Source organism: Motacilla alba, chromosome 2 (assembly GCF_015832195.1).
Source record: "Motacilla alba alba isolate MOTALB_02 chromosome 2, Motacilla_alba_V1.0_pri, whole genome shotgun sequence".
Classification (NCBI taxonomy): Eukaryota; Metazoa; Chordata; class Aves; order Passeriformes; family Motacillidae; genus Motacilla; species Motacilla alba.
Genome location: NC_052017.1, coordinates 55028315 through 55055887, shown reverse-complemented (window position 1 = coordinate 55055887; position 27573 = coordinate 55028315). Strand labels below are relative to the sequence as shown.

General features: G+C 40.9%; 1 protein-coding gene across 2 annotated transcripts in view; it reads right to left on the bottom strand.

Moving 5' to 3' along the window:
* PDE1C (phosphodiesterase 1C) overlaps window positions 1-27573 on the bottom strand; it is a 351275-nt gene that overhangs the window by 192305 nt on the left and 131397 nt on the right. Inside the window, exon 1 of one of the 2 annotated variants that reach the window (XM_038125952.1) lies at window positions 25034-25698. The exons of the other annotated variant lie outside the window; for it this stretch is intronic. Coding sequence (XP_037981880.1) covers window positions 25034-25134 — 101 coding nt within the window. The 5' untranslated portion in view covers window positions 25135-25698. Of the gene's footprint in view, window positions 1-25033; window positions 25699-27573 lie in introns of those variants that run through there. 2 annotated transcript variants of the gene reach the window in all.

Sequence of the window (27573 nt, the reverse complement as noted above, 5' to 3'; positions counted from 1 at the left end):
ACTGGAAACAAAGAAATCAGAAATTACTTCTTTAATACCACAGCCAGAATCAGAGACTGGCTTGAATCAGCAACCATGTGTGCATTAACAAGAGGAAACTGGAGGGGGCTGGATTTAAGTTTGGCTGGGTTTCCCAAGTTTTTTTGGGTTTTTGAGGTTGTTTTGTTATGAGGGGTTTTGTTTGTTTGTTTGTTTACATATATCTATGTGTGTGTGTGGGACGAGATACCTTGATTTATGTCCCCAGGATGTGTCTATGAAGAGACAACTATCTGTGAAATTGCTTTTAGCAGATGCTCTAGAACAAATCTGGAAACAGGCACACTTCCAGTCAAGCCCAAGGGACTTCTCTAATGCCGCTTGCTGGGCTACGGGGGTGTTCCCAGGTAGCTGCATTAAAGCCAGATAGCTCAGATCTGATAAGAGCCACCCGTCCATGCTTCAAGCAGCGCCTCCAGCCTGTGCCTTAGAAAGCCTTTAGTAATATTCAGCTTTTGTGATTTTCAGCTCATTAATGATTTCAGCTCTTGGGCTTGCTAGGCTTGGCTGGGGCATGCAGCAGGCATTCAGCTAACGCAGGAAAAGAGAGGAGAGAAGCTGTGTGAGGTTCCGAGAAGATGTCTCTATTGGTCTTCTTTGTAGTTCTTCCACAAAGGGTCTCAGGAGCAGCGACTCTGATGAGCCGGGCAGAAACAGGGGTTTGCATAGGGCAAAAGGGGATTGAGAATTTGTCCAATGGTAAGGGTTAAAGGGAAGTGACCTATAGCCTTACAGAGAGTCAAGCAAGGGTCCGAGAGCGGGAGAGAGGGGCTCCTAAGATCCAGTCCTCATGACTCAGCATTTTGCCTATCTTAGGCCTCCGAATACCAAGGCAGGTTTGCAGGGCCTGCGCCTGCTACACTTCTCATTTTTTGAACAAACCCAAGCTATATCTCTTTCCCAGGAGAGAAAGAATGAGACAGATTTAAAGGAGGTAATGTTACAGCTCCCACATCTGTGAGCCATCCTGTGCTCATGCCTGAAAAGAGGCTTCTTGATATTACCAAATCTGTGTAAGTTCAGTTTCTTTTCTCACTGCACGCATCATACTCGGACTGCCACATCCATTCCATTCCTGTTACTGGCTGGGATATTATTCAGAGGTTTTATTTAGCTTACACTAAAAAAAAAAGAATTAGAACGAAGTAGGGTTTTTTTTCATGCTGAAGATAATTATCAAGTGACTCACACTAGATAGGCCCTATAAAACCAGTGTAAACTAAAAATAACTTCACTGAACTTAATTCAGTTACACTTGCCATGGATATGGTATGAAGTGAGTCAGTTCTAGTCCAAGAAGGCTGCTAGAGCCTAATGGGGGAAAAAAAAAAGCAGTAAGACACTTAAAGATAGATATTTTGGAATTGAAGTGGTAGGTAAAATGAAATTTTTAAACTCAGAAACCATAAAGTTAACAAAAATATTGAGTTAACTATTTCAGTATCTTCTCTTCTGAGGATGAATCTTTCTTGTAGCCAGAGATATAAAAACATACTGGCCCAATAGGACAGATTTTTGAAGGTATTTAATCTTCAATAAGATGTAGATTGCTACGCTGTATGGCCACACAATTCCTATTGAAATAAATAGATATAAAAAATTTGTCTTTGTGCTTTGATGCCCATCAGCTTCTTCAAGGTTGTCTATTCTCAGGGTTATGCTTCTAATTTTGCCATTTAATTCCAGTGCACCCTCAGCCAAATTGCTTTTCCCTGTATTTCCCCTTCAGGCACTTTTCCATTAATTTATTATCTCTTCAGGGTTGTGGTTTAAGTCTATAGGGTTTTACACAACAATTCATTACTTCAGCACAAGTGTTAGTGTTTTTGCAAAAATGTTCCTGCCCTTCCTCTGCACCTAGGAACCTGGAAATGAAGAGAATATAATATAAATACACAAAATCTGTGCCTGCATTTGGTAGTGATATTCACAGACAGTCTTCTGAGAGAGTTGAGTGAGTCAGCTGAGTATGTACGGAGAGAAGTGAGGACAGAGGGATTGGGGGAATTAAGTAACTCTGTCAGCTGACCTGGTTTTGCCCCATAACCATACAACTCATAATTTCAACTAGCTGTTTCACTCCTACACAGCCTCTGAAAAATTATCAAAACTTAATATTTTTTTACTCATAATAGTGGTTTGGTTAATATGGTGTTATTCCATGTTCATTCCACAGGGTTTGGTATTAACAGCATCTTTTCAGAACATGGATAAACCTGTGGGTGCTGCAGAAGTAATAAAAGGATCTTTGCATAGTTTCATCCTTGAAAATATATACTAAAATTTGAAAGTTAATCTCACACTCTGCTAGAGGTTGGGGGCTATATCTGCCCTTGGAGAAAGGCTCTGCAGGCTTCTGCCTTCACTGCAGTGATTAGACTTAGGCCACCAGCTGGTGGATGTGTGATTGATGGCCTAAGGTACACATATTTGAATGCAGATGACACTTTTCAATAGGTTGATACTTCCCAGCTCAGGAATGACAAGTGCCAGAAGAATCTCCTTAGCCTGCTGAAACAGTGGAATGGCTCAATTTTAAGGCTGAAGCTCACAATCAACACTCACAGTGGCTTCATCTAATGTGTTTTGTTTTGCCTTGTAGCAGGCCCAGAGCCTGCAAGGCCTCCCTGGCGGTCAGCAGCCTAAGATAGGAAATGCCTAGTCATGATGACTGGACCAAAAAACCCCTCTTCCGCCCTCAGATCCTTGCTATCTCTCTGTAAGACTATAGGCCATATTTGCCTTGACCCTTACCATTGGACAATGTCCAGAATTCCTAAACCCTATATAAACACTCTCCTCTGCCCAGTTTGGCAGAAGGAGCTGTCACTGATCCCCCTTTGCAGAAGCGGCCAATAAAGGACACCTCTGTGGAACTTCATGCAGTGCTTCTCCTCTCTCTCCCTGCATCTGCTGCTACTGCACTTAGCAAGCAAAGAGCTGAAATCACTAAAGAAGTAGAAATCACCTAAGAGCTGAGATCACTTAAGAGCTCAACTGCTTGATAAGACTGCCTGCGTCTGGGAGCTGCCTGGTGGCCTGGAAAGGTTGTGCAGAACAGGACCATGCGATCCTGACCCACAGCAGCCATGGGAAAACCCTGAAAATCTGGCTCAGGACTGCATTATTGATTGGCCATTGCAATGAGTTCAGAGGGTACACACAGTTTGTCAAAGCAGTTGGATCTTTTGAAGTCCCTAAAATTTGGTGGCCCGTGCTCTCTTTGTACCACCAGCTGAGAGTGCACAAGCCTAGATCTAGCATAGCATGTGTTTTCAGGCTGGATCTGTGTTTTTAGTTAAAAAAAAGAGGGCAATTGTCGAAACCCAGGACACCCCTCTGGGTGCCCTGGATGGCCCGAGCCACTGGCAGGGGACTCTGAGACCTGGCATGCAGCCAAGGATATGTGGGGTTTTGATCTTAGCCCATGGAGCAAATTATCAACTCTGTATGAAGAATTACAAGTCACAGAAGTTTAACAGAGATAATCACAAGGTAAAGGGAAAATTTTTCAGGTATTGTACATGGGGGTTTTGTCCTCTGTACAAGGGGGTTTGAGTGCTGTACAGGGGGGTTTTGGACTCAGTACAGGGGGGTCAGGAGTTCTAAGATGGAGGGATTTGGGCGTGCCTTGTCCCTCTTCTTTCTTCTTCCTAGCCTCCATGATTTGGGTGATGTTGGCACTTTAAGATTGGTTTAGAATAGGAGCTAACTATCTAACATAGGTGATAACTATTGGTACAGAATTGTAAATATAGTACACATAGTTTTTAGTATAAAAGATAGTACCAGCCTCAGGGGCGGAGAGTGTGCCTCTGGCTGACCTGCTGAATGGACCGCAGCAGTTCAGGAAGAAAATCTTAGATTACATACAATAAACAACCTTGAGACCGATGGCTGAAGACTGTTGAGTCTTTCTTTGAAGGCACGGGTTGGAGCAGAGACTTTTCCACCTTTCGGGGTCACCCTGACCCGGGGAAGACTCCGACAGGCAACAACTTTTTACAGCACCAATAGACTAGCAAAAAATAAATCTGCTATAGTGGTTTAAAAAGTTATTGCCTTGTATATAGTGCCTTTGTATGCAGTGCCTTGTATGCAGTGCCCTGCCACAGGTCTGCACCCTCATAGCCCAGCTGGCAGACATGAGGACACCTCTGGGCATCAGTTGCTTCAGTGCAAGGTTCAACCTTTTGGCTTAAACTGTCAACAATGGTGACTTTTGCAAAGATGCCAGATTCTGTACTTCCACATCTGAAATACACTCTTTAGTGCTCACTCTACAGAGAAGAAAAACTACCAGTACATTAACTCCTTCAGCTGATGCAGCAAACCTCATCAGAGCTTGCATGTCATCCCCTTAGTGTTGTCACTGACATTGTAAAGCATGATTAGAGAAAAGGGATTGTTCCTCCTGCCTGAAGAGGATCATTTTGTAAAAGCTACTTCTTTAGAGGAACCACAACTGTTTAGAAAAACAGTGGCCACAAGCTGTGGCAAGCTAAAATTAGTTGATCATAGGCTCAAGGAGAAAGAGGTATTTTTCCTCCTATATTTAAAAAGCTTCATAATTAGCTTCTGTAAGATATAAGGGGGAAGCTTAGCCATCTAGTAACAAAAGCACACAATAATGTCCTTTAATAGTGGAATCCCACAACATCCATAGGTCACACAAGAAGGGCTAATAATCTCTGCTTCCCTGCAGGGTTCCTATGACCAACTCCTTTGGAAAGAAAAAAGCCACCTTACTGGAGTGAAATATCCATATCATAACACACACATTCTCTCAGGTCCTTTTCCTTTCTTTCCTGCCAGAGCTGAGTTTCTTGATATTAAAATCGGTATTAACACTACTAAAATCCTATTTTGTAACTTAACAAATCAACAGTAATATAAACAATGACATTTTCAAAAGAGAAACATATCTGTCTACAAGTCACATCGGGAAGATTTTTTTTTTCTGCTCCTTTTTTACCCATTGGTGAATCTATGTTTTTTTCTGAATGATCTCCCTCCACTACCTTTTTCTGTAAGAACCAACCACAGTTCATGTTTACTGCTCTTGCCCCCAGGCACTTCCAGCTAATGGGTCCAGAATTCCCAAGATTTTCCCTTGGTGACCATGTCTAGGGAGAAGGATTTAAGAGCACTTCCCAGCTCACAAGCTCAGGTGCCATCTCGTGTATCGCAGTGGCATAGCAGTTTGGGGTAGGCATTGTCCCTCTGTGCATCAGTTCAAAGGAGGCTGAGATCAAGTTGACTGACAGGATCACTTAAATAAATTGAAAATCTTCTCAGCAGCTCAATATTCTCAATCATGCAGTGCATTACCAAATAATCATCATCACCACAGGATTAGAGGTGCATTCATGTTACATTAACAAAGCCCATATTAATAACCAAGTATATAACCAACTCACAAAACCCCAATCTCACAGCACACATTACAGCATCAGGCAAAGCACAGGATCCCATGGGAGCCCTGACCAGAATTCAGAAGTATGTTGAGATGACCAGACTTTACTGATGGTATAATACCATCAGTTCCTGACAGGTTTTTAATTGTTTGGTTTAAACAGAATTATGGCCTGTCTTGCTTTACTCACACTCCAGTCAATAATAACCAAAAATAAAGAATTCTGCCACACGGGTTGTTTATCAGAGTACTGTGCTAAATTAAAAACAATACAATCTCAGAGATTATTAACAGCAGAGGAGAAAAAAAACTAATAAGTGGGTGAGGAAAGAAGGCAAAATTTCAGCTGATACTTGAAATTTGATGGAGGGTTTGATGTGAAATATTTTTAAAGCAAGGGAAATAATTTTAAATTGGGCCCTGAACTACATGAGGACATTTCTGAAATCATGAGAGGATGAGGCAATCACTTGTCTCATTTGAAGCAGATTAGAAAAGCCTGTGTGCTCCAAAGTATGGGTATGCATGGTGAAGGTACACAAAGAAAAGAAGTGCTGGCAACTTGAAACTGGTAGAATTATTTCAATAGAAATGGAAACAAGACAGGTGAGAAACACAACAGGTCATAGTTAATAAATAATCTATGTAAGTAATTCAAAGCCAGAAAATATAGTCTGATTTTGTCCAAGGAAAGTACTGTTTTAATAAACATTAGTTCATCTGGCTGACCATTTGGATTTCACCACTCTAACTACCAAGTTTTCTAAAGAACAACAAAAAGAAACTTACAGCTTCATCTCCAAAAATGATTGCATTCATTAGTACCTATGATCAATTGATGTCTCTTGTTCTGTCTCTGCTTAGCTGTGACCTTTTGCCACTGTAGGGCTCTTACCTGTGGCTTAGAAACCAGTTTCCTACTTGCTCATTTCATGTCTAATACATGTACTGAGCAGATGTTAATCATAGCTGGAAAGGCAATGAGTTTGAATTCTTCTTACAAAATAGCCTCTGTGATCATAGTCAGTCAAAAATTTCTTCTGCAGTACAAGCTCAAGAGAGATGAAATCCCTTCTCTACCCATTTAGTAAGGAGTGAACAGAGTCCAGAGGTATTACAAATGGGGGTTGTGGATATGATCTGAGTAGACTGAGTTTAATTATGTTATTATACTGTATGCTGTCTTGAGAGCTGATGATCTTTAATTGCACTTAAGTCCAAATTTCTTCATTTTTCACACTGAGTGCTGGGCACTGGCTCCCTAGCAAAGCTTCAAGAATGGAGAGGGGGAAAGAAGAAGGGGGAAAGGAGACTTGTAAGAAGGGAGTTGCTTTTGAGATCTGTTCCTGCAGATAATAAAGATACAACTGACTTGAACTATTTGGCACTACAAACTTGACCCATGTCTTGATCTTATCTCCCAAGGCTAGTGTAAAATCAGCCCCCTGATGACCTTGGACAGGACAATTTACAATTATAATACTTTGATTGCAGCAGTAGTGTGAGAGCTGTATTAGTTAAAGGTACCTTATTTTCCACTGACATAAAAATTATTTATGACCAATTCACATAATTTTGTTTAGCTTCATTTCAACAAAGGACAATCATGGCTTGCTCAAACTTTGATAAATAACACCAGCAATCAGAAGAGGAAAGTTAACTTCAGTGTATTTTTCCATGGCACAATATGTATACTGAAAGAGGAGAAAAAACAACATAGGAAAGGTTTACTTAATTGATCTGTATTGAATATTGTATGCTTAGGATGGTTTTGAGCAAGACTGTCTGTGAAAAATGCGTATTTTATGATTGGCTTTTTACAAATATTAAAATTAATATTATATGTGTTATGTTAGAAAGTTATGCTGTATTAATTTTCATAAGTAGTATGTTAAATATAGTTTTAGATTATAACATAATGTTAAAATAGAAACTATGCTATGTAACATACTTTTTTTTAAAGAGAGTACTCACACCAAGATAGCAGCCACAGGACACCTAAATCTTTCAGAGAAAATTAATTTATTGCTCCCTTATCAGAAGAAACTAACTTCTTCCCACTTCGCTCAGCCCTGAAGAAGCGTTTGGATTCAGAGGGAGAAGTTGACACTGACCAGACAGAATCCTTTGTTTGAATGGAATTTATGCATCATGTATGAGATGTATGAATATGCAACAGGCTATTGCTTTTAAGAGTTAATCCTCTGTTAACGTGTGTCCTTTTTGGGGCTTATTTTGTCCAGAAAGAGGTACCTGGACTGTCCATAACTCCTTGTTTTTATTGTCTCATATTTTCCTAAATCCTAATTGTCCAAATTTTTATAACTCTAATTATATTACTATTTTTATAACCACTTTATTACTATTAAACTTTTAAAATTTTAAAAACAAGTGATTGGTGTTTTTCACAAGTCTAAGGTACAAGGATCTGCAAGGAGCAGATGAAACAGTGCAGGCACAACTTAGTGCTTCAGCTGTATCACCAAAGTTTTCAGTTACCACCAAATCAGAAGGGTAAATTCAAATTCAGCAGTGAAATGGCTTTGTGTTGGAAAATAGACCTGATAATGGGCTTTTGGCTTCTCAACTACAAAAAAGTCAGCGAATTTTGTTTTAAAAACTTCTAAAAATATGATTTTGCTCATGTAGATTTTGTACATAGCCAGTACAGCTACTGACATTTTGAGATTGTTTCACTGTATTTACTCAGTTTTCCATCATTTCTCATGCAAAAGACAAAACAAAGCAACCAAAACCATAAACAAAGAAAACCAACCACAACAGCTAAAAGCTCCTGCTATTGTATTTGGTGTGGATTCAGCTGAAAAAAAAATATGAAGTAAAAAGGAAAATTTGTCTGCTTCTGAAAATCCAGCCCTTTGAAAGAACATGATCTACTGCTCATTCTGCTTTTTCACAGCACACAACAAACAAATCCTCTTGTACTTCATGCAAATCACATTCTCAAGACAAGTGCAGGCTCATAAAAATCCAGTTACAGGAAAGTACATTTCAGGAAAATAAAGTCCTATGGTCTAAAAAGAATATAGAGCAGTTCTCAGCATTCATCTTTCAAAGTAAAAAAAAAAAAAAAAAAGTCAAACTAGTATAGTATATGGCCTTCACATATTTATTATTGGAAAAATAGATATATATTTAGCCTGTCTGAGTTCTACTATCTAGCTGGCCACTACAAATTACTTAAGGAACTTTTAGTTTTGAAATTAGTAAAGGTGATGACCTGCAAAGTACAAGATGGTTGGTACTTCAACATGCTTATTCTGTAGTCTCTCCCACTGGAAGACAATGTGGCACTTAGTGCACAATGGGATCAGAGGAGCCAACAGGGGAAAATACCTCCAGCCTCCGTTAGGAGCATAAATGTGCTTCACAATGTGTTTACATGGCAACTACTGATTGCAATGGAAACAAGTGGGATGCCCCTTCCTTGCTAGTAAAATGTCTCAAAAAAAGGAAATACACAGTCTTTACTGGGCATCCTTTAGCTATATTTAGCTGTTCATTTCACTAGGAAGAAAGTAATGAAAATGAATCAACAAGAAGTGTACTGGGAATAAGACAAAGCAGAACTTTGCAGAGCACATATATATGTAATATTGATGTGTCATGATGTATCATGAAGTACATAATACTGTTTAGCAGGGATTCCACTCTCCCAGTGGCAAAAAGCTGTTAGAACCTGAAAGAAACAAGCATGTACTTTAATCATCGCTACCATGTAAAACTAACATATTCAGATTCTGTAGGAGCCAGCTGTCAGCTGTCCAGCTTTTCTTGTGCAGGATGGATCTGATGTTATAGCATGCATGAAAATAAGGAGGGGGGGAATCATTCTTCATACTCTGGGTGAAATATGAAGACAGGAAACATGGACTGGAATTACATCAGGCCAGACAAGCTGTGTGCATAAAGTCACTAAACAAATTTGCATCTAGCCTTAAGCTTGAGGAAATTTATTTGCTGCTATTTTTAGATCTAAATGTTGGTTGTTACTGTTTCCCCCTCCAATCTTCCTCCCCCCAAACACAACCTACCCCTTCTGTCTGTTAACAGACAGCTGGTGTGACGCAGAATTTTAAATCTCATGGGTTTGTGCCAGATGCTTTCCTGACTCTGGGTTACAATCTAAAACACATGGATTACTGTTGAACAAGCCTAAACACTGGGGAAAAAAATTTCTACACAAAGAGGCAGTGCTCCCTTTCAAAAAGAAGGTTTACTTCCCCATCCCCATGTCCAAACTTTCCCCTCCTTCAGCACCATGGTAGAAAAATTTGAAAATTTTTCAAGCCTTTTAGCAACACTACTTTGTTAAGCAACTCAGGGCTGCTGCTGTCCTGATAATGCTTCTTCACTAGCAGGTCAGATATTAAATGTCACTCTTAGGAAAAAGCAACTTTTAAACTTCTCAGGGAGAGCTAATGCTCTTTTTCTAGGCTTCTTAGAGCTCAGCACATCTTCAGGAACAGAGACATTACAGAGGAAAGTAATGTGAACGATGATGGGTTTCTGGGATAGCTAGCAAAAGTGTGTTTGAAGAGAAGTGGTTTCACAGAGGCTCCTATCTCCAAAACTGATGGTTGCAGCAGTGTTCATCATCTTTTGCAGGATGCCTGCTGCTCTGTTCACACCATTTCCATATCACTACAAGATTATTTTCTGCAGAGAGTAAAGAAGGTTGCCCATCTTTTGTTCCTCCCCTCCCTAGGTATAAATGACACAGATGTGATGGCAAACAGCTGGCTTCACTGAATTAGACATGAGGGTAAAGGGAAGAAAGTGAGGAAAGTGAAGAGAGAGAGGTGGCAGTACTACCATTTGCAAGCTCAAAAACACTGTCCTGTAGTCTCAACATGGGAATATCTTGCCACACAGGAGGAAATTTTGTGAGAGAGAACTGGGATGGGCAGATGAGTAGATGGGAACAGGTGCTGAGCATGTACACAGAGAATGAAGGAGGCTGTGCAAGATTTTTATTTCTTAAGACCCTAACTCCGTCCTGATACCAGCTGTCTCAGAAGTATCTAGATGGCAGAGAAACTATGGGGGAGGGAGTGGGATATGTTTCAGAAGCCTCAGATATAAAGATGTATTTAAATAATAGGTCCTGTCCTTTCTGCATACAAGGTACCATGGTTGAGACAGCAAATCTAGCTCTTAAAAGTTTGCTTGCTGTAAGGGAGGAGTCAATCTCCCTGCCTCTGGCTCAGAAGAGGAGCAGGTAAGCCTTCATAAGGTAAATTTGTTATGTTATTCAAACTGAAATTTGACATTTCACAGAATGTGAGGCTAGGTGGGAGGATTATGATAATTTACTTCAAGTTATTCAGCAAATTCACATAAGTCAGGAATTTCATTCTTGTCCATTTGCAATATATTCACTGCAGTACAGCTAATTAGAAACAAGTCTTTTAGAGATCACTCAGCATTTATGCAAAAGCCTTCCTCAGAAAAGCACTTTGAAGACACTCCCTGTATATTATGAATTACCTCTACCCATCCAGTCAAACTGCATCCAAATCTGTAGGCTCTCTGCACATATAAAACTAGTGTAATGAGAGAAAGGAAAAATAACTGCCTGGACAGCATTAATGGGAACACATGGGAGGAAGAATTATGACAGATAGTACAAAAAATGTGGCCAAGTACCAAATAAGTTCTCCTTCCTCTTACAAAACAAAGCAATGGCCTCCTAAAGAAGACATCCTCATTCTTCTGAACAAGGACATGCTTAGAAGGTAACACAGAAACAGTATTTTTTGGGCAGCAGTTGCAACCAGTGGGGTTCTTGCAGAAACCAGACTTTCCTTCAAGGCCTTCACTAAAATCTGAGATGCAAAAAATATTACAGATGGGTCACATTTTGAAGTGTCCTTAAAAGCAGTCCTTGTCCCTGTGATTTTCAACAGAACTCAAACTCCTAAATGACTTGCATATATGTTGTGCTGTGAACTATTTCAACCTGGAAGTAAATAAATCTAACGTGTGGGAATCCAAAGAACTCACAAGACTATCTCTTTTCCCACCATCACTTTTTTCTTAATTTCTATTTTTAAAATGCTTTATCTTTTTATGCATCAGTATGCTTTTTTGTAGATGATATCTAAATTCTCCCTTCCCAGTCTCAATCCCCACAGCTTCCTCACTTTTTACTTTTCAAGCAAGTCTGAAAAAGGAGAAGTTTTTCCATCTGGCTATAGCTGTCACTGCTGCATCAATATGTGTAGAGAAGAATATCGAAATTGTGTATTCAGGTTTGTTGCTTAACAGACACTAGTAACTGGGTATTACTACTGAATCCCTGAAAACCAGCTGCTCCACAAGAGGTATGGAAGTGTGATCTGAGCATCATTTACAGCAACCATCTGAACTGCTCAGCCTTGCAAGGATGCACTACATCTGTTCCTTGGCCCTTCCGGCCACAGCCGTAGCTCAAGGGTACTGTATAGACTTAGCTGTTAAAAATTGCATTGGTCTTACATCCAACTTGTGCTAATCTTGGTATTGAAATGAGTTTTGTGCCAAGCCAGGATTCATGCTACAGATGGATGTTGTGAAACTTTCTGTCTTGGCTAGGAGCTTTGTGCATGAACAATATCTATCTCTGTTAGTGTAAGGAATCACTCCTGAAGTGATGACATAGCATATGACCCAAGCAACACCAATAGCCATTCAGGATGTTTGTACATACATTATTGTCAAACATTTCTACATGCATCTTAATAACTAAACTGTATCCTACATCTCTCTTGACAAGAAAGATCATGACAGTCTTTTCCTGCTGCCTACCTAAGCTCCCGTGAACTCCTGCATCCCACATAACTGAGTGACAGGCATACAAGTCCTGCCAAAGAAGGCATGTCAGAATACTGTGACATGAATTGGAATTCTTGGCAGAGACAAAGCCTTTCACACCTCTCTGTGACAACCATATAGATCCATTTCTCACCAAGAACTCTGCATCTACCTTCTTGGCCAGGAAAATTCAAAAGTCCCCAATATCCATCCTATGAATTGTTTTGAGAAATTGTGAGTTCACTAAAGTAAATTTGTTGAGTTAATTACAATGAGTTTTACCAGAGTTTGAGTTGCATTCTTGATCTATTGCAAAATTTTAGTTTAGGTTTCTTTCTATTTATAATCAACTTCAAATTTAATCTGCTTTTCAAATATCCAAGGCAGTTCCAAACAAATTTTGGGAAAGGTTAGGGTCTGCAGGAGAAAGGATTATTGCCTATCTACAATTCAGATTTAAGCACAACTCTGGGTGGAAAACTGTCAGAGGAAATTTTTGCACCATCATGGGGCTAAACTTTTCTTAAGCTACAAATTACTTAGAAAACCTAGCTTTATCAAAGAAAAAACAGATTTAAAAAAAACAAATTAAAAAATAAACAAATGAAACAATCAAAAAAACTCCCAAAAAACCCAACACACCAAAGACGAGGAACTGCATTCTAATTTCACCCCTGAAAACACATTGGTATCAATGCTTTCTAGTACAGCACACTTCAGCAGATCAGAAATAGCCTTATGAATCCTTATGAAACATGCTCTTCTAGACAAGCTCTGCTTTATCCAAATTCTCAGTATTTTGAGAGCCGTTTGCATTTGTAGAGGTTTCCCTGTTTTTGTAGTATTTACTGGGTCAGCCCTAATATGTGAACCTTAAGATTTCCTCACCTACCAGTCAGGATAAGAGTTAGACCTTTTCTAGGATTTTGAAGATATGCTGAAGTAATTTTTGAGGAAACAAGACAAAAGGACTGGAACTGGAAAATTTTGTGTGAATTGCAGGAAGAAACAGAAACATATTAAATAAAAATCCTTTCAAGCTCTGAGTTGGATTTAATACAGTGTTTGAATCCACCAAAATAAGTCAGATTAGGAGACCACCTCTCCTCACAGCTTTTAAAACACACACAGTGGATTTTTCAGTGATATCTTCATCAGGTTTTGCTTCTTTCTGTATGGACTCCTATCCCACCAAGACAGTTTTTTTAAAAGAATTCCAGGTACAGACTCTTAATTTCACTTTGACTTAAGGTTTTAAGTCATCTTTGTAAACATAATTTTTTTCATTTCTTGCAGGACTGCAAGCTTTATAGCAGTGATACTTGAAAAGCACTAAAATTAATATTACAAAAGGAGACCCCCTTCATCTATGACAGATTGTGATGTTTTTATTACATTTTGGGCTTGAAATTAATGTATTTAATTTGTACTATCATCAGAAGAATTAAAGCTCTCTAATAATTATGGAAAAAAACAAAGTGTGTATTATTGCTTGGTCAACATTTTACTGTTAAACACAAACTCTTACATCTTTCGTTACCTACAGGACTCAATATGACTTAAGATTCAAAAGAAAGTCAGTCTATGAAACAAAGTAACAGGACTGTTGCAAAATGTATCAGTTCACTAAATAAATTCAAGTACAAACACCATCAGTTTTTATTACTTTTTCTGAAGTTTCTGTTCTTGTACTTATTTGAATATACTCTCCTCTGTCCATTTGTCAGGCAGGAGACTAGAAGGTGGCAACACTTCTCTTGTTCCCATTGCTCCTCCATGGACTATACCACAGGCAGTTTAAAACACGACTAACTTACATGTTAGTCTACTGGTAAAATGGAGCCCTTCTTCACTCCACATGAAGAACAATATTATGGATCAACCAGACCCTGGCAAACTCTAAAACCAATCAAGACATCCATACCCGCAGCTTACCCAAACCAGGAATTTCTAGGCTGCACTGCTGCCTCCAGCACATACCCAATATCCACTTGCTGACAAATGAGACTTTCCTAATCCTTCTCTGAACTGACAACCACAATGAAAGTGAAACACGGACCTAAGATGTCTACAGAGAGGTTTTCTAACATGGTTCTTTGACATACAATTCCTCTCTATGTCCATCAAAAAAGCCAAATGAGAAAAAAGGGTGGCAGCAGCTGCATGTAAATATGATTGAAGGTAGCTCTGTTCTGCTCCCAGGGCAAACAGGGCTTCACTTTAAACCTAGAAACTCTGGACCTTCAGGAGAACTGAAACCAAGGCCAAAGAAAGCCTTTGGGACTCTCTCACCTCCAGAAACTAATTAGCATATTCTTATTTTCCACTTGAAAGCCAATGTATTCACACACTTCCTAACAAAGTGGTCTTTTCTGATGGACTTTTTTAAACACTAATGTTTTCTGTGAGCAAAAATATTAAAGGACAAAATCCAAAATGTAGAGTGTGCTTCTGGAATTGAAGAGTTTTCTGTTTTCCTGTTTATGATGGCCACATAAATAAAATTTAATCAGATCAGTATACTGTCACAGGTAGAACCAGCTGTTCCCTATGTGACATTTTTCAACTAAGAAATTCTAAAAATATTGTAAAGCACATATGGATAAGACAGGGAAGCAGGTAACTCAGCAGCGGCACTCTAACATTTGCCAGATCATTTTCAGTCACCAAAGCTTGTCTTTTTCCAAGAAAATCAGTTGTTTCTTCATCCTTTACTCCAAGAAAAGTTGGTCTTATGCAAGATCCATCATTGGGACCTCTTCAATGTTGACAGGATGCAGGGTGCTTTGCAGAGGAAGCTAAGGATATGCCATAAATGCTGAATATTGTTCCAGATTTTCAGCAAAAGCATGAAGTTTTCAAAGGCACTGCTTTACGTGTGTCTATACCTTATCTGCCCATCAAATTTCTTAGTGAGTACAATTTCAAGCATCCCATTCATGTCACAGTTCAGAGATTGCTGTTTGTTATCACAGAATGGTTTGGATTGAAAGACTTTAAAGATCATCTAGTCCAACCTCCCTGTCATGGGAGATATATAGTAGATATAGGTATATATAGATATACCTAGACTAGGTATTCAAAGCACTGTCCATCCTGACCTTGAACACTTCCAGGGATAGTGTGTCCACAACTTGTCTGTTCCATTGCTTCACCATTCTCATAGAGAAGAATTTCTTCCTTGTAACTAAACGTTCTCTCTAAAAGGTGAAAGCCATTACCTCTTGTCTCATCATTATATGCCCTTGTAAAAAGTCCCTCTCCAGCTTTCCTCTAGATGTACTGGAAGGCTGCTATAAGGTCCCCCTGGAGCCTTCTCTTCTTCAGGCTGAATAACCCTAACTCTCTCCGTCTGTCTTCATAGAAGACATGCTCCATCCCTCTGATCATCTTCATGGCTTCCATTGGTGCTCCAGCAGTCCTTCTGATATTGGGGGCCCTAGAGCTGGATGCTGTATACTAGGTGGGTCTCACGAGATCTGGATATAGCTTGACAGAGATTTTGTGAGTCCTGAAGAACAAAGGAGTCCAGGGATACTGTATATGCTTTAAAATGGATTGTTAAATATTCAAGAGCAGCCTGTCCCCATGAGTATAAAGATAAGTTGTCAAGGAAAAAGACCACTCTGGTTAAACAGAGAACTTATGCTTGACCTTTGAGGGAAAAAAAAGAATATATCACCTCTGGAAGGAGGGTGAGGTATTTTGGGAGGACTACAGGGATGTTGCTGGTCATGTTGGAAGACGACTTTGGCCCTAGAAGGGCCAAAGCCCAACTAGGACTTGATTTGGCCACTATGGTTAAAAACAACAAATACACTGGCAGCAAACAGAGGGTCAAGGAATGTCTCCATTTGCTGAATGCAGAGGGTAGTGTAGTGACAGGGGAAAGGCAGACGTACTTAATGCCTTTTTTTTACCTCAGTCTTCAGTATCAAAACTGGTTGTCCTCAGGATACCCAGCTCCCTGAGCTGGAAGTTGGTGGTCAGGAGATGAGTGAAGCCCCCATAACCCAGGAGAAGATGGTTAGTGATCTGCTATGTAAATTACACACAAGTCTGTAAGTCCATCCCAGAATAATGAGGGAACTGTAAAAGAACTTGCCAAACCACTTTCAGTCATCTGCCAGCAGTCCTGGTGTCCTGGCTTCATCTAGGATGGTGTTTAATTTCAGTGGCTATTAAGAGTGCTGTTTTGGATTCAGAATGAGAATGGCATTGATAACACACTGACACTTGGGGTTTTTCCCAAGTCATATTTATCATAAGGATTTTTTTTCTCCTTGTCTCATGCTCTGCCAGTGAGGAAGTAAGCAAAAGAAATTGGGAGAAGCATAGCTGGGACAGGTGACGTAAACTGACCAAAGAAATATTCCATACCATATGATATCATGCTCAGTATATAAAATGAGGGAAAGGAGGAATGGGGGACATTTGGAGTGATGGCTTTTGTCTTCTCAAGTAACCATTGTATGTAATGTGAGCCTGATCTCCTAGAGATGTCTGAACACCTGCCTGCCTTTGGGAAGGAATGAATTAATTTCCTCTTTTTTTTTTTGCTTCTGTGCCTTTGTTTTCTTTATTAAACTTTTATCTCAACTCATGAGTTTTCTAGCTTAATTCTCCTTAATTCTCTCTCTAATCGTGCTGGTGTGGGGAGTAAGCAAGTGGCTGTGTGGTGCTTGAATGCTGACCAGGGTTAAACAAAACACCTGGTTTACCAGACAAGTCCTAGCTGACTAGAAATTAGTAAATGCAATGTCCATCTACAAGAAGGGTCAGAAGAATGGTCTGGGGAACTAAAGGCCTATGAAGTCTAACCTTGGTTCTGGGCAAGGTTATGGAAGAGATTATCCTGAGTATCATGACATGGCACATGCAGGACAACCAGGGGATCAGGCCTAGCCAACATAGGTTTATGAAGGGCAGGTCCTACTTGACAAATCTGATCTCTTTTTACAACAGTGACCCACTTACTGCATGAGGGAAAGGCTGTGGATGTAGCCTTTCTAGACCTCAGTGAAGCATTTGGCACCGTCTCCCAGAGCTTAGGTAAAAGGGGAAACTGATTAAAGGCAGGCCCAGCCTCATGAAACAAAGTGCAGAGGCAGCTGGCAGCGCATCAGCAGCCGGGGAGTGAGAGCACCTGTGTCCTTGTGCAGGAAGGCACAGGGTGGTGGAGAAGCACTACCTGCATCCAGCATCATTCCTGAGAGACAGGCAGCCCTCTGGCAAGCAAGAGCAAAAGCCCTCTGATATTCTAATGGGATGTGAAGCTGTTCCAGTATGATTCATTTATGATGTATTTATTCAGAAGCAGGTCTGTTTCTGGGAGGCCTCTGATGCAAGGAAATCCACTGCATTTCTTCCCATGGAAGAAAGGATACTGATGGCTGCATATCTGGTTTACACAGCCTGTTGCTGGGTGAGCTCCCACAAGGAGAAATCTGGATTAAACTTCCCCCTAATATTCTAGTGCAACACAGGAAAAAAGAGGCAAAATTGTCAGTAGTCAACTTTCAATATTTTCCCCAGACAGCAACACAAATCAATGAAAGTTTATTTCTAATATGTGATTAAATCTAAATTGATATCTAATAGGTCATGTGTAAAAGACAACATTTATTTCTAGATCTCTGGTTTGAGACATACAAAGATTTTGCCACAGATTATTTAATACTCAATGAGACAACTTACCATGCTCTCCTAAATCTGAGAAAACACTGTAAGTCCTCTGCCTAGATTATCTTATAAAGTACAGCACAGAATTATTACATCATGAATATGTATATATTAAGTAAAAACATTTCAATACTCTTACTTTATTAGTATTTTAGCTGGTTCTTAAACAGTAAAAGCAAAAGAAATTTTTACATGGCTTAACAACCACTACCTCACACTGCTGGGCTTATAAAGCAACTGTATTGTCCTGACTAAACCACATTTCAGAGCAATTCAAAACAGAAAGGAGAAGCAAACCTCTCCACTCTTTAGACAAATTCAATACCTTGTCTGCCTTTTATAGCATCATATTACTCATGTTGCAACAGACAGCTGGCTTCAGATTCACAAAAGGCTGTCCCTCTCCACTGTCCAAAAGACCTCCCTTTAGCTTGAAAATACCCTTTCCATGCCCAAACCCCCAGAGCTTTCACCAGACTTGGTTCAGCAGAAAATTAAGGGCATCTGAAAAGACCTTCAACTCAACCACCACTTTCCAGCCTTTGGATTTCCATTCCCTTCAAACCAAGCAGGCTGAGAAGCAGTAAAAATTCAAAGAGCCCCCTCCCCTGCCCCCTAGAAAAGCCAGGAGGTAAATATTGTTTTGTCCACAAAGTCTTAGTGAATAAACACACCAGCTGGCATTGGGGTTGGGAAGAGGAGAAGAAAGTACCAGAGCTGCCAGAGGTGAAGTCCTAACAAGGAGATGTCCAACACAATGCTGAGAACTCAGATTGTTTAAATCATCACAGCCCTTCTCATTTAAGCAGAGGTGTCAGGATCAAATTGTCTACTGGGTGTCTGCCTGCTGCAGACTATAACTCCTCAGGTAGCTTCAGCCAGCATCATGCTCTCAGTACCTGTGTAACACTGTGCTGGTAGTACTGTTGTGCCTTGTAACTAATTCCAGTGAAATATGGCTGTCAGTTTACTAGGGGCAGAGGAGAGAGGTAGTATTTGTAGTATTTGTTCTCTCCAGGATAAAGCCTCTTATTTAAGCTTCAACTAAGAGCGTTGTGCACATCTGATTGTTCTTCTTACAAATACAGGCATGCATAAAGACAGACAAGAAAAGTCATGAAACATTATGCCAAACCTCAGTTTAGTGTGTATGTATGCACTAAGCCTCCATAAAATAACTGGGAATGGAAAATCTTCCTTTCCATTTTCATCTAGTGATTTAAGAATCCTATACAAAAACCGCTCTCCTCTTTAGGCAATCTTGAAAGTTGGAAGAAGAGACATATTTGTTACATTCATACAGAGTGATGACAAAGAGGGTTATACTGAAAACCAGGATGAGGTTTAGTTATTATTCATCTAGAATAAGTCTTACAGTTTTTCTAACTTTCTAAAAGGGAGAAGAGACCCAAGCTTGATGTATAACATACAGACACTGGCTTGTACTAACTGCAGGAGAGGACCTGAACAAAAATGCTGCTTATCCATGAACTTCACAGAATTCACAGAATGACTAGGTTGAAAGAGACCTTAAAGATCATCAAGTGCAACTCATGCCCTAACACCTCAACTTAACCATGGCACTGAGTGCCACATCCAGTCTTTTCTTAAACATATCCAGGAATGGTGACTCTACCATGCATCCGAGTAGACCATTCCAGAACTTTATCACCCTTTTTGTAAAAGCTTCTTCCTAATATCCAACCTGTATTTCCTTAAAGACTGTGTCCTCTGGTTCTGTCAGTTGCTTCCCTGGTGAAAGAGACCAACCCCCACCTGGCTACAACCACCTTTCAGGAAGTTGTAGAGAGTGATAAGGTCACCTCTGAGTCTCCTTTTCTCCAGGCTAAACAACTCCATCTCCCTCAGTCGTTCCTCTTAGGGCTCGTGTTCCAAGCCCCTCATGAACCTAGCTGCCCTTCTCTGGACATGCTCAAGCATCTCAACATGCTTCCCAAACTGAGGGGCCCAGAACAGGACACAGCACTCAAGATGCAGCCTCACCAGCACACAGTATAGGGGAAGGATGACCTCCCTGCTCCTGCTGGTCACACTATTCCTGATACAGACCAGGATGCCATTGGCCTTCTTGGCTGCCAGAGCACACTGCTGGCTCATGTTCAGCCAGCTGTCAACCAGTACCCTCAGGTCCTTTTCTGCCTGGGCACTGTCAAGCCACACTGTCCCCAGCCTATAACATTGCAGAGGGTTATGGTGGCCAAAATGCAGGACTTGGCACACAGATTTATTAAACTTCATCCTGTTAGACTCTGCCCTCCCTTCAACCATTCCAAGTCTGTCTGCAGAGCCCTCCTAGGCTTCAACAGATCGACACATGATCCTAGCTTGGTGTCGTCTGCAAACAGACTAATGAAAGATTCAATACCCTCATCCATGTCATTAATAAAGATATTAAACAGAACTGTTCCCAGCACAGAGCCCTGAGGGACACCACTGGTGACTGGCTGCCAGCTGGATGCAGCACCATTCACCATCACTCTCTGTGCCCAGCCATCCAGCCAGTTCTTAACCCAGCAAATTTCTTAACCTCCTGCCCAAGCTGTGGGCTGCCAGCTTTTCCAGGAGTATGCTATGGGAGACAGTATCAAAGGCCTTGCTGAAGTCCAGGTACACAACATCAATAGCCTTTCCTGCATCTACCAGTCAGGTCACTTAATCATAAAAGGAGATCAGGTTGGTCAAACATGACCTACCCCTTCTAAACCCATGCTGGCTGGGTCTGATACACGGGCCATCCTTTAAGTTCTGTGTGATGACACTCAAAATAAATGGTTCCATAACTTTACCTGGTACAGAGGTCAGGCTAACTGGCCTATAATTGCCAGAATCCTCCTTCCCACCCTTTTTATGAATAGGTGTCACATTGGGCAGCTTCCAGTCATCTGGAACCTCACCAGTGAGCCAGGATTGCTGGTAAATGAGGGAGAACAGCTGCACAAGCTCATCTGCCAGCTCCCTTATCACCCTGGGATGGATCCCATCTGGTCCCATGGATTTATGAATATCCAAGCAGCTTAAGAGTTCTCTGACTGTCTCCTCTTGGATAATATTGGACCATTCTGCTCCCTGATATCATCAAGCAACCCAAGAGGACAGTTATCCTGAGGGCAAGTCTTCTCACTAAAAACTGAGACAAACAAGGCGTTAAGCACCCGTCTTCTCCTTAGCTAAAGTAACAAAGTTCCCTTCTGCATCTAATAAAGAACAAAGGTTAGTCTTACCCTTCATTTTACCATTCATATATTTATAAAAACGTTTTTTGTTATCCTTTATGAAAGTCGCCATTTTAAGTTCAAACTAAACTTTAGCCTCCCTAATTTTCTTCTGACATACTCTAGCAGTCCTCTTAAATACTACCTGAAAAACCTGACCCTCCTTCCAGAGACTTTTTTTATTCCTGTATTTCCCCAAAATCTCCTTGCCCATCCAGGCTGGACATTTGCCTTGTCAACTTGTCTTTTGGCACACAGGGACAGTCTGTTCCTCTGCCCTCAAGATCTCCACTTTGAGGCACACCCACCCTTCCTGAACTCCTTTATTTTTAAGGATTACTTCCCAGGGGACTCTCTGAATAAGTCTCCTGAATAAGACAAAGTCTGCCCTCTGAAAGTCCAATGTAAAAGTCTTAATAATGTTCCTCTTGACTTCACCAAATATTGAGAATTTTTTAATTTCATGATCACTATGCCCCAAGCGGTCTCCAACCACCACATCTCCTACCAACCCATCTCTATTTACAAATAACAGATCTAACATAGTCCCTCCTCTGGTGGGCTCACCCACCAGCTGTGACAAAAAGTTGTCCTCCACAACCTCTAAAAATTTCCTGGACTGCCTCTTTTCTGCAACATTGAGTTCCCAACAAATGTCTGGCAAGTTGAAATCGCCAACAAGAACAAGGGCTAATGATCCAGAAACATTCTCTAGCTGTTTATAGAATGAATTGTCCACCACTTCTTCCTGGTTGGGTGGATGATAACAGACTCCCAGTAGGATGTCAGCCTTGTTGGCCTTCCCCATAATCCTTACCCATAGGCATTCAACTTTGTCATCATTACTTTCAATACCTATGGCATCCAAAGCCTCCCTAATATAGAGGGCCACCCCTCCACCTCTTCTCCTTTCCTATCTCTCCTGAAGAGTTTGTAGCCATCCACTGCAGCACTCCAGCCATATAAGTCATCCCACCACATTTCTGTGATGGCAAATACATCATAGCTCTGCTGCTGCACCATGGCCTCCCGCTCTTCTTGTTTGTTGCCCATGCTGCGCACATTGGTATACATGCACCTCAGCTGGGCTGCTGATATCACTCCTAACTCAGGCATACCACCTTTGGGCCTGCTTCCAGAGAGACCAGCAACATTCCATTCCCCCTTCAAACCTAGTTTAAAGCCCTCTCAACAAGTTTGGCCAGTTTACAAGCTAAAAACCTTTTACCCTTAACAGAGAGATGGAGCCCATCTGGTTCCAGCAGGCCAGGTGCTGTAAAAGATGCCCCATGATCAAAGAATCCAAAATTCTGCCGAGGGCACTAGCCCTTGAGCCACTTATTGATAATGTGAGCTCTCCTATTCCTTTTACCATTTTTCTCAGCCACCAAAGGGACTGAGAAAAAGACTACCTGTACCCCTGCCTTATCAACTACTTGTCCTAGTGCCCTTAAGTCCCCTTTAATTGCCCTGACACTTCTCTTTTCAATCTCAACACTGCCAGCCCGGAGTATTAGCAGTGGGTAGTAATCAGAGGGCTGAATCAGCCCAGAAAGTCTCTCAGTAATATCCTGGACCTGGGCCCCAGGGAGGCAGCAGATTTCTCTGTGGGGTGGGCCTTCTGTTCCCCTCAGAAGGGAGTCACCCACCACGATTACCTTTTTTGATGTTAGAGGTGGTTATCCTTCTCACAGATGAGTCATAATTTGGAAGCTCATGGTGTATAATATAATTGTATTTATATTTTCTATATTTCTATTAAGAATTATATTTATATTAAGAAGATAATTTTCTTCTAAATCATCTGGCTGACTCTCCAAATCCAGGGGTTTGTACCTATTCTGAAGTGGCAGCTGGCTTAGGAGTAGGAGTAGGGAGGAATTTTTATTATTACCTCCTCAAGTAGGTACCTACTGCCACTCCCCTTCATCTACTAGGTGTCCTTTTATTGTCTGAGAGTGAGAGGCATGGGAGTCCTCTAACTCTTGGTGGGCTTCCCTCAAGGATGGAAGGGCTGAACATCCACCAATTTATTTGCCTTTCACTTTCCCTGATACTCCTTAGTCTTTCAACTTCCTCTCTAAGCTCAGACACCAGTGAAAGGAGATCATTCACCTGTTCACACCACAAGCAGGTTTCCTCTGCAACGCCCCCTGAAACCATGGATAAGCTCAAACAGTACGCACAGAAAGGATCTGGACAGACGCATCCTTTTTGGAGGGTTCCATCTGATTACATACACTCGTACTAACTACAATTTTTGATCATGTACAAACCATTACTACTAGAAATGCTAAAACCTACCAACCAACAGAAACACCATGCACAATACACAGTAAACCTTGCTAGCAAGAAATTTTACAACTGTGCTCAAACTGCCTCACAAACTGCCATGCCATGCCCTCAGAGCTGTGCCATGCCCTCAGAGCCATGCCGCACCCCTATTTTGCCTGCCCTGGGTTGCCGTACTCCCTAGAGGCCTCTTTTAATCAGCTACTCAGAGATGGAGGAAGCCCCACCCCAAACCTCGTGACCCTCAAGCACAAGGAATACACCTGCTCAGCGTTCCCACAAATAACAACTCAGTCAGGTAGAATCCAAATCAGAATGCTCCTAAACTCTATATTAAACAGAAATTCAATAAATCCTATTAGAGGGTTTGTTTTGTGTGAGTCTTCTATTAGGAAGGCTCACAAGACAGGTATCATCTACTTTGATTAGGTTCCTTCACAAAACAGGCTTCCTGGAATGATGCTTTGAAAGAAGCACATGTTAATGCATATCTGTTGCATTAGCTTAAAGTAGCTTAAAGTCCTACAGAAGTTTTGGCTATGCTTTGCAAAACATACCATAGTTGCTCACACAAAGTAACACCCAAAAAGCAACTCAAGTTTAACTCAAGTTGAACCCACTTATTTACAACTATTGGCCTACTCTTTCTTCATTTCTTTTGCTTCTGCTGTTTCCAAGCCTCCTTGGTCCCTTCCCCCCTACCTTTCTCTTGAGGGCTGAAATTTTAATGACCTAACATGTGAGGCTGATGAAAAAAAACAAACATAAATAGTTCTGAACACAGGAAGGGTTGTAGTTTAATATGGTAACACTCCTCTTTGCCATAGCCAAGAAATTATGGGCAAATGGTTGACAGGATTTTACATACTGAGAATATGAAAACACCAGAATTGTTTGCCTAGCTTATTGTTTCCGAATAAGCTAGGCAGACACTATAACTTTTTCTTTTCTGCAGTGCCAAGTTCTTTAAGCACAGATACTTTTTTCTAGTCAGGAGACAGTATACAGTCATCTCATGGCAAGTCAGGCTTAACATATAAATTAATCAGTACAATCAAATCAGTGGAAGATTAATTTGCTGCCATTACAAATGCTATTGGAAATGTTTTCCAGTTGTGCCTTCTCTGCCTAATTTGTCCTTATGCATCATGCCAGTGCTAGAAATAGTGTACATTGCAGTGGGGAAAAAGTCTCAATGCTGCAGCAAAAGGTAAGATTATGGAAAACAGAGGATTCAATTAAGTATCATTCAGGCTATAACAAAACTTTTCTAGTATCACACCTGAAAGTAATTAGCATTCCAGTAACTGCTTATATCTTAAAATTCTTCATTAATGGCATTTCTACATTTCCACTTGAAAGTATTCAATGTAAGAAGAAGTTCAATTTAAGGAAGTAAATAGATCTTTTGATAAGATAAAGTAACTTTATTTATGAAGAACAGGTGTGGAAACTGATGGAGATTTTGAAGGTACGGCAAGAAAAAAAAAACAGTGCTATAATAATTTTGACAGTGGGAGGAGATTGGAGGAGATGAAAAGAAAGTACTACTTACAAGCCTCGGAGACGAAGCCAGATTTTCTCTATTTGCTCTGGCTGTAGGTATTTCAGAGAGTTGTTCTCAAATTCTTCAATTTCCTTAGTTGTTGACTCCATAGCTACAGATTACCACTTTGGTTGAAGCTCTTCGAGGACAACTGCTGCCTCCACACACGCACACTCTCCCCCTTTAATGCTTGTGGGGAGCAGTCAACATTTCTGGCACACACTTCTCTCCCATCCCTGCAAATGGAACTGTGTGAGCAGTCCCAGAGAGCTCAGGTATACACAGGGGGCATTTGTGCCAGCATGCCACCATCCTCAGACTGAGCAAGAGGATCAAAGGCTCATCTCCAGATTAGAAAAGCACGCAGATTTTTTTCCCTTTGTTTTTTGTTTCATTTTGCTTTTACAATAAGCCAAGGATACAACCCATAATAGCAGCTGAGGGATCTTTATCAGGGGAGGAGGGGAGGAAAATCCCTTGCTGACAAGTGAGCTGTGTGTGCAGGGGCTGCTGTGGGGAGTCTGACAGCTGCAGGGGTCCCCAAGGCTGCAGCTCTGCCTTACCACGCTGCAGCTCTGCCTTACCACACTGCCCGTCGCTGTGCAAGTGGCAGTACACAGGCCCCTTTCAGTCTAGTACCCACCAGGTCAGCTTTGCCCTCTCTCCCTAGCCATATTTTTTCCCACTTACCAGCAGCACTGCCAACAGGCTTGAAACCTGACAACTGAGGAAGAATTAATCTGTCAACACAGCCCAGGAACAGATTCACTCTCTGCCTCCCTCCTTCTGTCTCTCCCATGTTCTTGCACATCCACAGACACACGAGGGAGAATAGGCTATTGGAGAAAGACTGAATTTGATTAAAAAACCATATCAAGAAAAATAATTGACAAAAAATAGAAAAGGGGAAATAACAGAAAGTGAGCCACTCACTTCTGGCAAACAGCTATCTACTTCATTGCAGTCAGTCTGCTCTTCTGAGAGAGACATGCAAAACAGGGGCTGTCAGGCTTCAACAGGGGCAAAATCCACTTTTAAAGTAAACAAATCAGTAAAATGCCAGTGCTTGAAAATGCTCAGAAGATAAGTTAGTACACTGAAGAGAAATCAAGTCCAACACATTAGTCACAGTTGTTTCAGTGTCTTTGAATAAGAGGTTTGCACAGTGGAGGTTAAAACTCAGTTTTGCAATAGGATGCCTGCCTCTGGCTTCCCTGAAGCATCCCCATACTGGCCCCCAGGGACATGCCTCTCTACACCTGCAGGGTTCATGCTCTGAGCACAAGGAAGAACAGGGATTTCTTTAATTGCACCAGCCCAATCAGTCATCTCTCAAATTCCGCCAAAATGTCTGCATGCTTCTCTTTAGTTAAGTTTATTGATGTGGTGCTTTCAGCCAAAGCGATCAGAGCAGAGGGAAAATAACTGCCAAAGTATTGTCTCAGCCTTAAAACACATTTTGCTTCATATTGCAAAAGCTGTATTTGAGATGTAGAGCCTGCAGTGAAAGAATTAGCATCTCAGACAGTTGGGTAGCCTGTGATTGGAGAAGTCACCTCTTCTTTGCAATAACATTCGACAATATGTCTGTGGTGCTAGGTCCAAGGCAGGTCTCTGAAGTATCTGATGTTGCTTTTCAGAAAGCTCTTTGTATAATGAATGTTATCCTTGCCGTTGCTAGGTGCCAAATTGTATGAGCCATCACTCTAACCAGTTTCAATCCTTTCCTAGGAGTAGTTCTCAAGGAGTTACCCAGTTAAAATGCTGCTGCAATTGTTAACCATCTCTAGCTCTCTGCAGCTGAGTAAGACTCTCAAATATAACCAGAATGCAGCTGAGTGAAGTTGGTACACATTAAATAAGAGAGACAACTTATGGGAGGTAAAAAACATGAATAATTCTCTAGGTGGTCCTTTTTCCCCTTGTGAATTACAAAAGACAAGCCAGTATGTTTCTTTTAGGAACCTCTTTTGAATGATACAAAGAACTGCACAAGCAGTCATAACAAGGCATTTTCGGACAAGTTTGGGGCATATTATCTTCTTATGTCCCTGCTGTAAGAACACAGTGCTATTCTTCACTGCTTGTGCTACTTTCTATTACACTGATGCCCATCACTAAACTGTTAGCATGTTGCACACATCACTGCCTTTTGATGGTGAGTAAAGTAGTTACAAAATATATTGTCTTTTTTTCACACATTTTATTTTAAGGTACGGAGGAAGTAACTGGAAGAAATGGGAATGCGGAATATTGATAGCACTAGGTTTGAGCTCAAGTTTGGGATTCCCTTTCTTGTGTCAGTCCTGTGGTCTGATTTTATGATAGATGTCATCAAAATAGCAAACACCAAGACAGTGACTGTAAAACGTTATGAATTTGTGCCATAAGTATCTGACATAAATACATATCATATTGCTTGCCTTGTCCTTAAACTTATGGGTCACCTCATGGTGAGAGAGTAACTTCCAAGAAGACAAAGTTTACAGGCCAAGTAAGCATCCCTCCTTCAGTTCTCACATTCATTGCTGCATTGAGGCAACAAGTTG